General features: G+C 34.2%; 1 protein-coding gene across 3 annotated transcripts in view; it reads right to left on the bottom strand.

Annotated features, from left to right (window-relative positions):
* COL11A1 (collagen type XI alpha 1 chain) overlaps positions 1 to 13777 on the bottom strand; it is a 280750-nt gene that overhangs the window by 95308 nt on the left and 171665 nt on the right. For all 3 annotated transcript variants that reach the window (XM_036766931.1, XM_036766932.1, XM_036766933.1), the window contains 2 exons: positions 8658 to 8711; positions 1239 to 1292 (listed from right to left, as the gene is read on the bottom strand). In XM_036766931.1, coding sequence (XP_036622826.1) covers positions 1239 to 1292; positions 8658 to 8711 — 108 coding nt within the window. The remainder of the gene's footprint in view (positions 1 to 1238; positions 1293 to 8657; positions 8712 to 13777) is intronic.

Here is a 13777-nt window from a genome sequence, read left to right as displayed (position 1 = left end):
CTTAGATTCTTCAGCACCTACTCATTCCCCAACAGTATTTCATTAGCAAGAGTGAAATTCCAGCCTCAGGTATGATTACATAAATCCTTTGAACTTCAAGTCAATTACAGATCAAAATTTGACCCCGACTAATCACTACTTTTCAGAAACAGATAAAAAATAGTTTCTGTTTTTAGCTGCTTCATTTAACTTAATGCATCTTAACAGGCAAACTTTTAGTTCTTAATTTGCCTCCATAAAGATGTTGGACTTATATTTCCTGGAGCATTTTGAATACTTTACCTATCATCCAGAAATAATAATTTACACCTCAAGGCTCAGAAAATCCAAACTAAATGTCATTTCAAAAATAAAACAATAAATGTAAATCTTCCAGGTGGGGGAAGACAAACAAAAATATATTACAAACATGAAATTCTCACTTTAATATGGAAATCAAAAGACAGCGTAATGGAGTCAACACAAGTCAGGAACTACAGGATTCAAGTTACCTTTGATTCATGACAGGGTGAACATAGGCTAATCATTTAGTTTTTCAGAATCCTTAGGAAACTCTCTAATAGTAAATTGCAGAGAAGTTGCTGATATGCCTCACTGGAGAGGATTTCTACAGTGAAATTTCCTAACCAAATGAAATTATAGATCTAGACCAAATCAAAGAAAAAAAAGGAATATGCAGGTGCATCACATAATCTCATAACTGACCCCAAAGGCCATCTGGCACAAACTAAAATGTGGACAAGGGTCTTCCCTACAACCCAGTCAACAAGTGGTCATTTAGTACTTGCTTAAAGAGCTTACCTTCTAAGGCATTTCACTCTACCTCTGGACAGCTCTAATCATTAAGGATTTTTTTCTCCTGTGAATGCTACAGGATAGTATTATAAGTGAGTACTTCACTAATTAAAACTTCTTGGATGAAGCCACCATATAATGAATTTTGGCCTATGGCAAAAAAGTGTTATAGTTCAATCCTAAGGTACATTTAATTTTTGGATTATCTGATACTTCACATTATTCAAGTTGCTGCTTCCCTTCACTAAGAATTGATTGCATTATTAAGTAGAGACTTAGATGAATTTACTGAAATCACCTTATATATGCACAATCTGAAATACCAAAATTAATCCTGTTAATGCATAATATCCTCAAGAAGTATCATCATATTCAGAGAAATTGAAAGTGTAAAGTATCAGAACATTTAAAAATCTTGAAGGATATAATGTAAAATGACCTACCTGTGGTCCAACAACGCCACCTGGTCCTGGAGGTCCTGTTTTGCCTTGAAATCCCTAAGGAATGAAACATGACATTTATTAGTTATATATTATTAAAAAGTACATTAGGTAATGGGATGGCTCACAGTTGAAAAGAAAGTTGTTTTTCATGAATATACTCTCTCAAGCTATAAAAGTTTTCGTATTCATCATTTTTATAGATACTTAAAATTGAAATACTGTATCTATCACAGGACTTTCCAAAACTCCATCTTTTGCTGACTATAGTTATCACTGATTTTTCTGAAAAAGATTCATTAGGTTATGCTAATAGCATAAGTTAGCTAAGGTTTTAGTTTGTTCAAAGGTCTAGTTCTCTTAAGTTGGCTAGTAAAATATGGCTGGTAAAAAACCCAAAGAATGAAGAGAGGTTTTCACCAGTAAGAAAGCAAAGAAACAAATACAGAATAGGGGTATGGAAATACATCTTATGAATAGCTGAAAATGTCTAATCAAGAACAGGAATAAAGTAAAAAGATGGAATATAGGAGTAATTTAATAAAAGTGAAAGTTTATGATAAAGTTGATAGTAACAAGCAATTTTGGAACTAAGCTTGCATAAAAACGACAAAATATAGAATTCCCACATGCTGGATCCAAGTAAATGATTTAGATATTTTTTGAATTGTTTACTGTTCTGAATCACTAGCAAACAATTTTCTTGATGTTAATGTAATTCTTCCTACTATCTATTCCATACCCAGCACAATTGTATCCCAACAGTCTGACATAATAGAACAAGTAATTAAAAGAGGCTTATAAAAAGAGTGATTATTAGGATGATGGGATACCATTTCAGGAATAAATTGAAACACTTAGCGTTATAAGCTCAAACGAACACTGAGAGAGAAGCTGAAAGTGGGAAATAGGGAGAGGTAGGAGAGACAAAGAAAAGAAAGAGAGAGGGATCAAGAGAATAGGCTATTGAGAAAAGGAAGAAAGGAGTAGGAAATATCCAGTTCATATGACACCTGAGCTTGACACAGGGTTTTAATATAGTTTGTATTTTATTGTTCATTAAGTTGGTCTATAAGATTATTATGAATGCTATTTTTTTGCTTGACCCATAGTAGGGACTTAATAAATGTTTATTGACTGATTAATTGACTTCTGATTACCAACTCAAGGAAATAATTTTAAAATCTTGTTAGAGTCCACTTAAAACCAATGACATGCTTTTGCTTTTGCAAAAGATTTATCAACTGAAGGACACGATCTTGATAGAAGAAATAAGATTAGAAATGAAGCCTGTAATCACGATGGAAGAACTACATTTGTATCATCAACTTTTGGATGAAAAACTATAGATATATCATTTATAGTAGAATATTTGTGTTATAGCAGTACAAAAAATTGAACACATGTTGATCAACATGTGTAGTGACTACAGAGCTGGCCTTAGAGTCAAGAAGATCCAGATTCATGTCCCACGCCCAATAAATACTAGCTTTGTGACTCTGGGAGCTGAACTTCTCAATGCCCTAAGAAACATAAAAAAATATATATACTGCCCAGCAAGTGTCACGTTACACATGTACAGAGATATTCTTATCTAAGCATTCCTTATATCAAGGAAACTGGAGTTATAGATGATATCTCTAAACCAACTAATCAATCAATCTATATATCAAGATATATGTATACATACATATGTGCATAGATGGTCCAATACCAATATGAAAATTGGACTTGGGGGTATTGTTGAAGATCTGCCAATGCTGATAAAGTCAACTTATTTTAAAAAAAGAGTAAGTCTAGGAAGTTTTTCTTTTTTGTTTCAGTTGTTTTAGCATTGTGGAGACAAATGTATTGATTGATTTACTAAATTTTCACTTTTCTACTAGTTTATCTGACATCAAATCATGTAAAGCTATCTGAGTAATTGATTTTTAGAACCTTGCATCTTTAATGGTCAAAGAGTTGATTCAGGTTTTTAAAGAGAGAGAGTAATTTAAGTTGATTCTTGTCTTGAATTTCATTAGTGTCACTATCCCAAGGTGATTGCTCAAGAGTAAAAGAATGGCTTTTAAAATCGGTTTCCCCATTATGATTAATTACATACAAGGAATATGCTGCACATACAAAGGGTAGAGGGAGGCCAATTAGAGCCCAAATCCTTCTTTTTCCATACATACATACATACATACATGCATGCATACATATATATGTATATTATATATCTATATATATATCTATATATATACTGAGAAGTGTTATAAAATATATATTTAGGTTATAGGACTTGCTACTGCTATGAACTTTAGAAATCTTCACATTCAACTCCCTTGATTTACAGATGAGCAAATAAGGACTTTGATGGATAAATAGATGTCTCTCTTATTGCTCTCAGGGAGAATTGAGAAGACTGGTTTCCAAAATATTAAGGAGGTGGGGTCAGAATTAAAAGTCAACATTTGCCATAAGGCTTGTTATCCAGGGCTCCCTATTAGCCTCCAAAAAAGCTCCTCATGTATTTATTAAATTTCATCCAAGGTAACTTACAGAGAAATAAGGTTCATATGAACTTGTATAGTTCACAGAGTTGGATATATTTTGAAAGCTAAAAAGCATGACAAGAAAACCATCAACAGATAACAGATTTAAAAGTGGATTTCAAAAAGCTACCAACACATACAATTGTAATCCAAGTAGGCTAATAAGAATTTAAATAAGATATTTAAATAATCCAGAAATTATCTGACATGGATTTTGGAACTATAGGCACAAGATCTTTAAAATTTGCATATTTGGAGGGGAAAAACCAAGTAAGACTTTTAATCATTAACACTTTAAAAGGAGACAAAAATTGTTATTTAAAAATGCAACCACAATGAGAACCTGTGAAAAAGAAAAATGAAAACATGGGATTTTCCCTAAGCAAGGAGATTTATAGCTGACTTGTTTGCACCAATATGAAATCATCAATATTGAACTATTTCCTATTTTGAGGATCTCCAGGAGACTAAGATCATTTGGGAGTCAATCAAAGATCAAGACTTTCAGGATAAAACTGAATCTGCCCTATAGCAAGGCCAAATTGTCCTCTTAGTCTTAGAACCATCTGTTTCCCAAATGCTCTAAGGGAGAGACAACATTTGCATGGAAATTCTTTAGATGCATCCTTAATGAATGTCAGCATTCGGTGAAATTCTTAGGGTTAGACACAGATGAAAAAATCCACATAGCTACATCCCATTTACGAATACAGCTACCATTATCCTGGGATCTGAATGCGAATATAAAAGCATGTGGCTTGACAAATGCCTCATGCATTGATGATAATGTATATTCAATAAAATGCTACTAACTAAGAACTAGGGTATCTACTAATTAGTGATAACCAAGCTCAAAATAGCTAAATAAACTGGCCTCATACATCTTAACATATGATTGACAAAGACAATTTTGCTGAAGACAAGTTATCAATAACACAAGAATTAATTTGTAAATGTCAATAGTATCTATTAATATTGTCTTGGTTTCTTTACTTTTTTTTAAAGCAATCAGGGTTAAGTGACTTTTACAGGGTCACATACCTAGTAAGTGTCTGAGGCCACATTTGAACTCAGTTCCTCCTGACTCCAGGGCTAGTGCTCTATCCTCTGTTCCACTTAGCTACCCCTTTTAATTCCTCATCCGTATCTTGCCACTGGACCCAGATGACTCTGGAGAGAGTGAGGCTGGTGACTTTGCACAGCCCTCTCTCAGTTAAATCCAATTCACCCACAAGTCAAGTCATCCCCTTCCAGATGTTATCTTCCTCTTTGAGAATGAAGGACAAACAACAGTAACCTTCAAAACCTTACTTTCTCCAGAAAGCCTTTCCTAATCCTCTTAATCCTAAGCCTCCTCTCCCTTAATTATCTCCTATTTAATCTACCTATAGCTTATTTGTACATATTGGTTTGTTTGTGGTCTCTTTCATTTCATTATGAGCTCCTAGAGGACAAGCACTGTCTTTTGCCTCTTTTTGTAATCCCAGCACTTAAGAGCAATGCCTGGCTTATAGTAGGTATTTAATATATACTTGTCGACTTACTGACTCACTAACTTAAACACATGCAAAAAGATGAAATAATTAAAGGAACACTTAGATTTTTAAGTGGATCCCCAATACTCTAATATTCACTAGGTATATTCATCAGCTTATTAAGACCCTTCTTTTATTTATTTCCCCCACAATGAAACTTCTTTTACCAATACAAGTCGGTCCTTTCTATGCAATTTAAAGTTTTAGAGAGTTGCCTAAAGCACTAAGAAGTTTAGTCCAGAGTCACACAGATGGTACATGCCAGAGGCAGGACTGGAACCCAGATGTTCTTGGCTCTGACTAAGCCTAGCTCTTTATCCACTATGCCAGGCTGTCTAGAAAGTAATACTATTTGGTGTGTGTGTGTGTGTGTGTGTATATACATATACATATAAATGCACACATATATAATTTCCATATATGTATGTGCGTATATATGTGTGCGTGTATCTGAGTATGTATGGGTATATGTACACATAAATAATTTTCTTTGTAAACTGAAGTGACTCATTTTTAGCATAGAGAAGCAACTCTTGAGCCTTTGGAACCCAGGGAGCAGGACAGAAAGTCAACATCAAGCATCCTTGGCACTGAAATGATATCACAGTTGCATAGAAACAGACACACATTTTTCCCACAGATGAATTTAGCCTTTGTATTTTAGACACTGTGAAAACCATAAAAGCTCTAGATACATTTTAATTTTTTCAAGGTGATTCTAGATTTTTTCTTAAATGTCAGTTTATACATATTTTAGAGGTAGAGTCCTAAAATAAGACCTTGATTTACCCATTCAAAAGGGAAAAAAGGCTGTTGAAACTTGATGGAATTGTGTTTGCAAACATGAAAATGATCTGCATCCTTTCAGAAAATAGATCTTACGTCTCTCAAGCAGATGTCATCTCTATGTGGAAGCCCAGACAATTTTGTACTTTTGTTTGACTAAATCATTCTTGATTCGGCTTTTGAAAGTCCAGGCTTTGATGTATCAAAACTGAAAAAAACTAATATTTTATTTAACTTATAAATTAGCACTTGGTTTACAAAAAGGAAAGACTTTGATTGATGCTGACGGGACTTCCCCAATAGTAGAAATCCATCTACAATGGAGATTACATTTAATCAGGACATATATGTGATATACTGGAAGGAGTATTATATTTGGAAGCAGATGACCAGGTTCAGTGCCCCACTATGACATTCTGTGCAATCTTCAACAAGTCACTATTCTTTGGGCATTAGTTTCCTCATCTATATATAACCAGAATTTCAGAGTAAGCATGGAGCCTTTTATGTGCCACTTCTATGCAGAAAGATACGGAGAGACATTTGTGGCTTATCAGGAAACACACATGGATTGTGGAAGCGTGGAAGCTGTAGACATGTAGAAAAAGCCTGATTTCCTTGATTTCCTGATTTCCAGCTTACCTGCCTAGGGGACTTTGGTAAGAAAATTTTTTCTTGAATGATATCGGAGTTTTTTGTTGAGTTGAGATCTTATCCCATTCCAATCGAAAAAATTCAGCGATTATTGTATATTTTCTTATATATTCTAGTCTGTATAATTTCTATGACTTCTGTTTGCTTAGATCAATGGATTTACTTATTAATTAGCATTTGCGATGATCTTTTGTGTAACCTCCATTTAATGGGAAGTGGCTAAGCCAACAAGTGTAACCTTAGGACAGCCTACTTCCTTAAGAGCAACCAGAGTAGCAGCTTTGTTTTAAGCCCCTACTAAAAATAATCTCACAGTTAGAACAGAAATAATGGAGGGAGAAGGAGGTTAGGTAGAAATCTAACTCAATATCCCTCCTAGAAATAGTCAAGAGAAGGAGCAAGCGTCCATACAGGCATGGACCTTCTCATGCTCCCTTTAAGGTAGAAATCACAGTTTTGGAGTACAGTGGCCTCTGCCATAATTCTATACATTTAGACAACACATGGAATATATGCCTTACATGAGCACAAAACTCTATCTTACATATAAAATAAAGGGTTTGCACCAGGTGACCTCTAAGATCTTGGTCAGCTATAAACTTCTGAACCTATGAACACAAGATATTTCCAAACTGGCAAGATTTCAGTAACAGGAGTCTATTTCCCTCCCCTCGTATCAAGTCAATCATGAATGTGCTCTATGACCAACTCAGGAAAATTGGTTAAAGTTAATCAGTAGTATTGTCAGGAAACTGATTTGGGGCATCATGCTAAAACCCTTGGATTTCTCATTAAATAGGAAATATGGGACTTCCTGCTTAATAATTTAGTTTTAGTGGCCAAAACATCCCTTTACTATGTAAATTATGTATCTGGGAAAAAGAAGCTATGACAGATTATGCTGTAGGTGGTTAGTAGGTCCTTTCATGGTTAACTGGTAGATAGAATAGGGCCATGTTAATTAGCAAAGTGTCAATTAAGTGCTTTTACCATATGTTTTCATTAACTCTAAAAAAAAAAAATAGAATAGATTCGCAGATCTGTGGACTTCCCTAGAAGTGGGGATAGACATGCTAGCTACTCAAGATCTTTCATAGCCCTATGGTTTGACAAAACAGCAGTTTTGTGATGTCAACAAAAACTTCCTAGATATTAATTTGAGGCACATCAAAAAGGTTCTTTCAAATATAATTATACTTATGTAAATAATATAATTCTAGAAATTTATATAAAAATATAGGTATGATCATATGATCTTGTATTATATTATATTTTGTGATAAGTATTCCAAGAAATATGGTTCCCTTGAATACTAACCACACCCAAAGCATTAAACATCAGAGAGATCTATCATCACTGTCACTATTATAATTTCTTAGTCGACTTCAGCACAGAAATAAATCCACCTAATATTTTTTATCTGTGGTTTTTGTTTCTTTCTTAATAGGATTATGGATTCTGGACTAGAGAAGACCTTAGAGGTCACTAGGCCAACACTCCTGATTTTTTAAACAATGAAACTGAGGCCCAGATGGTACAGTGATATGCTCAAGGTCACAAATGTAGAAAGTAGCAATGGTGGGATGTGAACCAAGGACCTCTTGACCTAAATCTAAAGCTCTTTCAACTATATCATACTGTTAGCTCCAAAAGACTTAGCAGAATTAATTCATCTGTTTCATCCTATTTGAGTAAACACTGTGTGGGAACAGACTTTCAATGAACTGAGTCTTTAAAGAAAAAGAAAAGGAAAAAAAGGGAAGAAAAAATGCTGCATATAACAGAAGTTAAGATTCTTATGAAATCATCACTGTTTCATTGCTATGTTTATTAGAATGTTTTCTTTTTTCAAAATTAAGTTTACAGCTTTTTTAAGGAGAAAAATTTAAAGTAGGAAGACATTCACTTACAGTTTCTCCTCGTTGTCCTGGGTGCCCAGGAAGTCCATCTTTTCCAGGGGGCCCCTGAAATTGAAAGTAGTAAAAGTAAAATTATGTTAGGGATTTTCAGTCATCTGCTTTTTTGCTTAACCTGCAGCAAGGTTAAGGCTAACATTTTTTATCATGATTTATTTCCACAGGCATAGCATATTTTTAGATATTTAGTTGATTTGATAAATGGGTTCATGTCCGGCACTTTGTGAAATATTTTATTATAGCTCACAAAGTAACTCATGTACCTGGCAATCCATCTACTATAGAAAACGGCCTTAGAAAAATTACAAATTTGTGTTTCATTTTTATGATTCCAAAAATTGGTAACCGTAAGAGGGATCTTTTCTGATTTTACTTAACAGCAAGAATTGGTATTTTTGTTTGTTAGACTTGATGATTTTTTTGAAAAATGTATCTGAAAATACTGTGTTCACATTGGTTTTTTTCATTGTAGACATGTTATGCTTCTGACAATTCATCCAGTGTACACCATTCGAATATAGCTCTCTACTTCAGTCCATCTGTAGGAACATCAGTTGCCTGTACATGAAGACTGAGATAACAGAGAAGGACAGTGTCCTCTAGTGGTCATCAGATACTTCTACCGACAATAAGAAAAGGGTGAAACATGGGCTCCAAAAATAGTGGACTTTTTCCCTTTTTTCATGAGACTCACTTCACACAAACCAAAGGTTATGCTGCACAATACAAACCATAAAGAGACAGGAGCTCTGCTAAAGGGGCTTATTAAATTCTATTGGAGCTATAATCTAAATTAAGCATTGAATAGCAAGTTATTATTTTAAATCTATGTGAGACAGAGAGAGAGAGGGAGAGAGAGAGGAGAGATAGATAGATAGATAGATAGATAGATAGATAGATATAGAGAGAGAGTTGAATAATCAGCTGAACAATGTAGCCAAAATAAACTGCTATAAAGGAAAATGAAAGGTATTCAGCAATTACTTGGTTTTATTTTGAGACACTACAGTGGTACATCAAGAATTCACTTCATAGTCATTCTGTCCTCCACTGAAATGCTAATTGAGTGATGGACAGATCCAATAATCAGGGGTTTACAGCTCTGTTTGGATTCATGAGCAGATGTATGACCAATCCACATTCCTAGATCTTTTTGCCCAGAAAGAAAAGTGATATGCTATTCTTTTCAATGAACAAAGAAAAAAAATTATTTTTATAATAAAAAATCCATTATTTATGGATTTTAAGCTAACTTTTTAACTTACAGATGATTTGCTTAGTGTTCTATTTCATACCTAAAAGCAAATTCAGTCTAAACTGAAAAGTTTCCATCAGAAGGATAGCTTTTTTCCTCTAAGCAGTGACAGTAAATTTTTTTCCCATTTTGCCTAGAACAGTCTTGGTTCGATTTGGAGTAACCTGAGGTTTCATGGGCATAGGGAACATCCAGGTGAGGAAACTGCTTCTACCAGTAGAGGTACCATCCTCTTTATAACTTGTAGTCTTCGAGAGTTACCTATAGTATTGAGAGGTTAAGTGATTTGCACAGAAGTGAGGCTTGAACCCAAACCTTCCTGGATTCAAGAACAGCTCTCTATCTAATGGCAAAAGATATATCGAATATAGCAAAAGCAAAAGATAACTGATGATGCCTATACACTTGTATGCTACTACACAGACTGTGATATGATTGAAGTATATGCTATACTAAACTTCACTCAGTGTGAATAAATATAAAGCAAAGCTCCAGCTTTCTGGGTAGGCTTCCAGTGGCAGATTGATGGGAAGATGTGGATAAGAATTGTGCACAGGATGGGCAAGCGTGAATGAGTTTTAATTTGCATCTCTGGAGGAAGTCCCCTTGTTAATTAAGTTCAGGCACATCATCGTGTATCACTGAGTAGACCAGTGTCAGTTGCGCTCCAGGTACTACTACTTCATGAATTCCCTTATTTAGTCTTAAAAGTCAGTATGGCAGATCAGAAAGCAAATCATGGTCTGAGAAGTTCACTTATGATTGGATTTGGGTCTAGAAAACATATTCTCTGTTCCATGAGATTTAAAGTCCTTTGCAAAAACATCAAGGCACCTGGGCCAGGATTTTCAAGTCCTCTTTCAGTGATTCTGCATTCTACTGCTATGCTGTAGTAACAGGTTCTATAGTAATAGGAATGATGCAAGCTCTTTATATTTTTAACGGTGCTAGCTTTAACTATTCCAACTTCTGTTAGAGTCAACTACTCAGCCTACAGATTATGGAGAGAGGATAGGAATAGATGGCTATCTCTTTTTCTGATTCCTTTCCATTGCATCTCTCCTCATGCTAAACAACTACATAAAAATAATTAATCATATTAATTAATCTGGTCCACCTCTTGGGCTAATTTCCTATTTTCAAATGGTAAGATAATGGTAAGAAATGTATTTAACAAAAATCTAAGATCAAAAGTAACCTTAGCCTGGAAGAAGGGTTTATCTATCATACAACAAAGCTAATAATATATCATATTGATCTTTCACTATTTCTTTGAATAAATGGCCTCTAAGATCCCTTGCAGTCATGAATCTATGAGCTTATGATCCCACTTCAGATATGACTATAATATACTATCAGTGCATGACACTAATCTGTCAGGATGTATTTGCTTGTCAGTACTGTCTAAAATGGCAGCATAGAGTAGTACATAGAGTGTTTGTTTTGATGTTAATAAGACCCAGGATCAGGTCTTATCTCTGCCGCTTTCTAACTATGTGACATTGGGCTAGCCACTCAATTTGAATGTTCTTGCATTCCCTAAGACTTCTCTATTAAGTCATAATAGAGTATATTTTAGTGAGGATTCTTTACATGCATGGATTGGACTATAAGATTGCTGAAATCCCTTCCAACTCTTAAATTCTATCATTGTGTTTCTTGGGTAGAGGCAAACCACATTCTGAGAATTCTGTAATCTGCAAATATCATAGATGCCCTGGTATGCTATGTGTCTTATTCACATGCAATATACTTAATGAAATTTGAATTGGGTATATTTGACTATTGTGAGGAAGTGAGGGGGAAATGAAGGTCTAAACTATTTTGCTCAGATCAAGTTAAAAAGTCATGGTGACTATGCATGGAGATAAAAGGGCCGGAATAGAATCATATATGCTTCAGATGAAGTAAAAAAGATACAGGTAGCAATCATGACCTCAGACCAAGCAAAAACAAAAATAGAACTAATTAAAAGAGATAATCAGGAGAACTACATTTTTTCTAAAAGGTGCAATGGATAAAAAAATAATATCAATAAATTTCATAGCAAGTTTCCCTGATAATCTCAAATCTGTAGAAAACTGAGTCAAATTCATAGAAATAAGAGCCATTCCTCAATTGATAAATGGATGGAGGATTTGAACAGGTAGTTTTCAGAAGAGGAAATCAAAGATATCTATAGTCATATGAAAAAATGATCCAAATCACTATTCATTAGAGAAATGCAAATTAAAACAATTCTGAGGTACCACCTCACACCTATCAGAAATAATAAACATTGAAGGGAGTGAGGGAAAATATGCACACTAATGCACTGCTGGTGGAGTAGTGAATTGGTGCATTCTAAAGAACAAATTGGAACTATGCCCAAAGGGCTACAAAATTGCGCATAGCCTTTGATCCAGCAATACTACTACTAGGTCTATATCCTAAAGAGATCAAAGAAAAAGGAAAAGGACTTATACATAGAAAAATATTTGTAACAGCTCTTCTCGTGGCATCAAAGTATTATTAATTGGGAAATGGCTGAACAAGTTGCGGCATATCATATGTGTGGAGGGTGGTTTCACAAAAGCATGGAAAGACCTATATGAACTGATACAAAGCAAAGTGAGAAGAACCAGGAGATCATTATGCATGGTAACTGCAATGTTATAATGATGATCAACCCTGAAAGACTTGACAAATTTGATCAATATAAGGATCCAAGAAAATTCCAAAGAACTCATGATGAAAAAAAATGCTATGCATCTCCACAGAGAGAACTTATGAACTCTGAGGGCAAATTAGTTTTTGTTTTATTTATTTTATTTGTTGATTTGTTTTTGCAATACAACAGGAAAATGTTTTACATGCATATGTGTAAATTATATTGTGTGCCTTCTCAATGGATGAGTGAGGGGGTGGGAGGGAGGAGAGAATTTGGAGCTTAAAATTTAAAAAGAAAAGAATGTCATAAATAAATAATAAATTTAAAAAGGGATGGAAAAATTTTTATCTGGAGGATGACATTGCATTTTTAATTGCAAAAACATTCTCAAATTTCTATTAATGAAATAGTCACCACCTTTGATATAGCCCAGAAAAAATTATTTCTTCTGCATAAGTGGGAGAAAACCTGACAGAAATTTTGTAGGTGCTACAAAACTGAATAAGAACTGTATAAATTAATTTTTCTCTTCCCAGGGACACATCTAAGTTTAGTCTTTACCTTGTAAATATAATTTAATAAAAAACCTTTTATATTTTAATAATGTTTTAAGTCTAGGTTCCCTGTTGTTGGAATTATTATATCAACTGAAGGTGCAATATACCACCAAAGCCTACTTTTGTGGCAGAAGAGTTAGGAGGGAAAAATCTTCATTTCAGCATTCTATTTACTCAATCTAGTTATTTTTTCTCTAAAGAGGTCCTAGTGGGATAAGAAAGAATTTATTTTATTTCTGCTAGGAATAGCTTTTTATTATTTTCCCTTCTCTATTTCAATCTAAGAGATGAAGATTAGCTTTTCCCTCCCCTGAAAACTTAAAGCAAAATATGCATGCTAGGGAAATGACAGGAATTTTGATTTCATATTAATATTTTTATCTTCTGGGGCATATAGCTAAAATTTATATTCTCTGTTATTTACTCAGTCAATCGACAAGCATTTATATATTGTTACTTAACTCTTTGAAGTAAGAATGTCAGGTGTCTATAAATATATCATAAGTTCCTAGAGCACAGAGAAAATTCCTCATTCTTTTGTACTTATAATGTCCCCTCAGTGCCTAGTCCATTGTTATGTATATAGCAAATGATCAATGGATTATTACTGAGTGAATGGATTAATGAACGAAAGAACTCATGAATGAATGGG

Source organism: Trichosurus vulpecula, chromosome 7, assembly GCF_011100635.1.
Source record: "Trichosurus vulpecula isolate mTriVul1 chromosome 7, mTriVul1.pri, whole genome shotgun sequence".
Taxonomy (NCBI): domain Eukaryota; kingdom Metazoa; phylum Chordata; class Mammalia; order Diprotodontia; family Phalangeridae; genus Trichosurus; species Trichosurus vulpecula.
The sequence above is the reverse complement of the archived record's forward strand: the minus strand, read 5'-3'. Positions and strand labels throughout refer to the sequence as shown.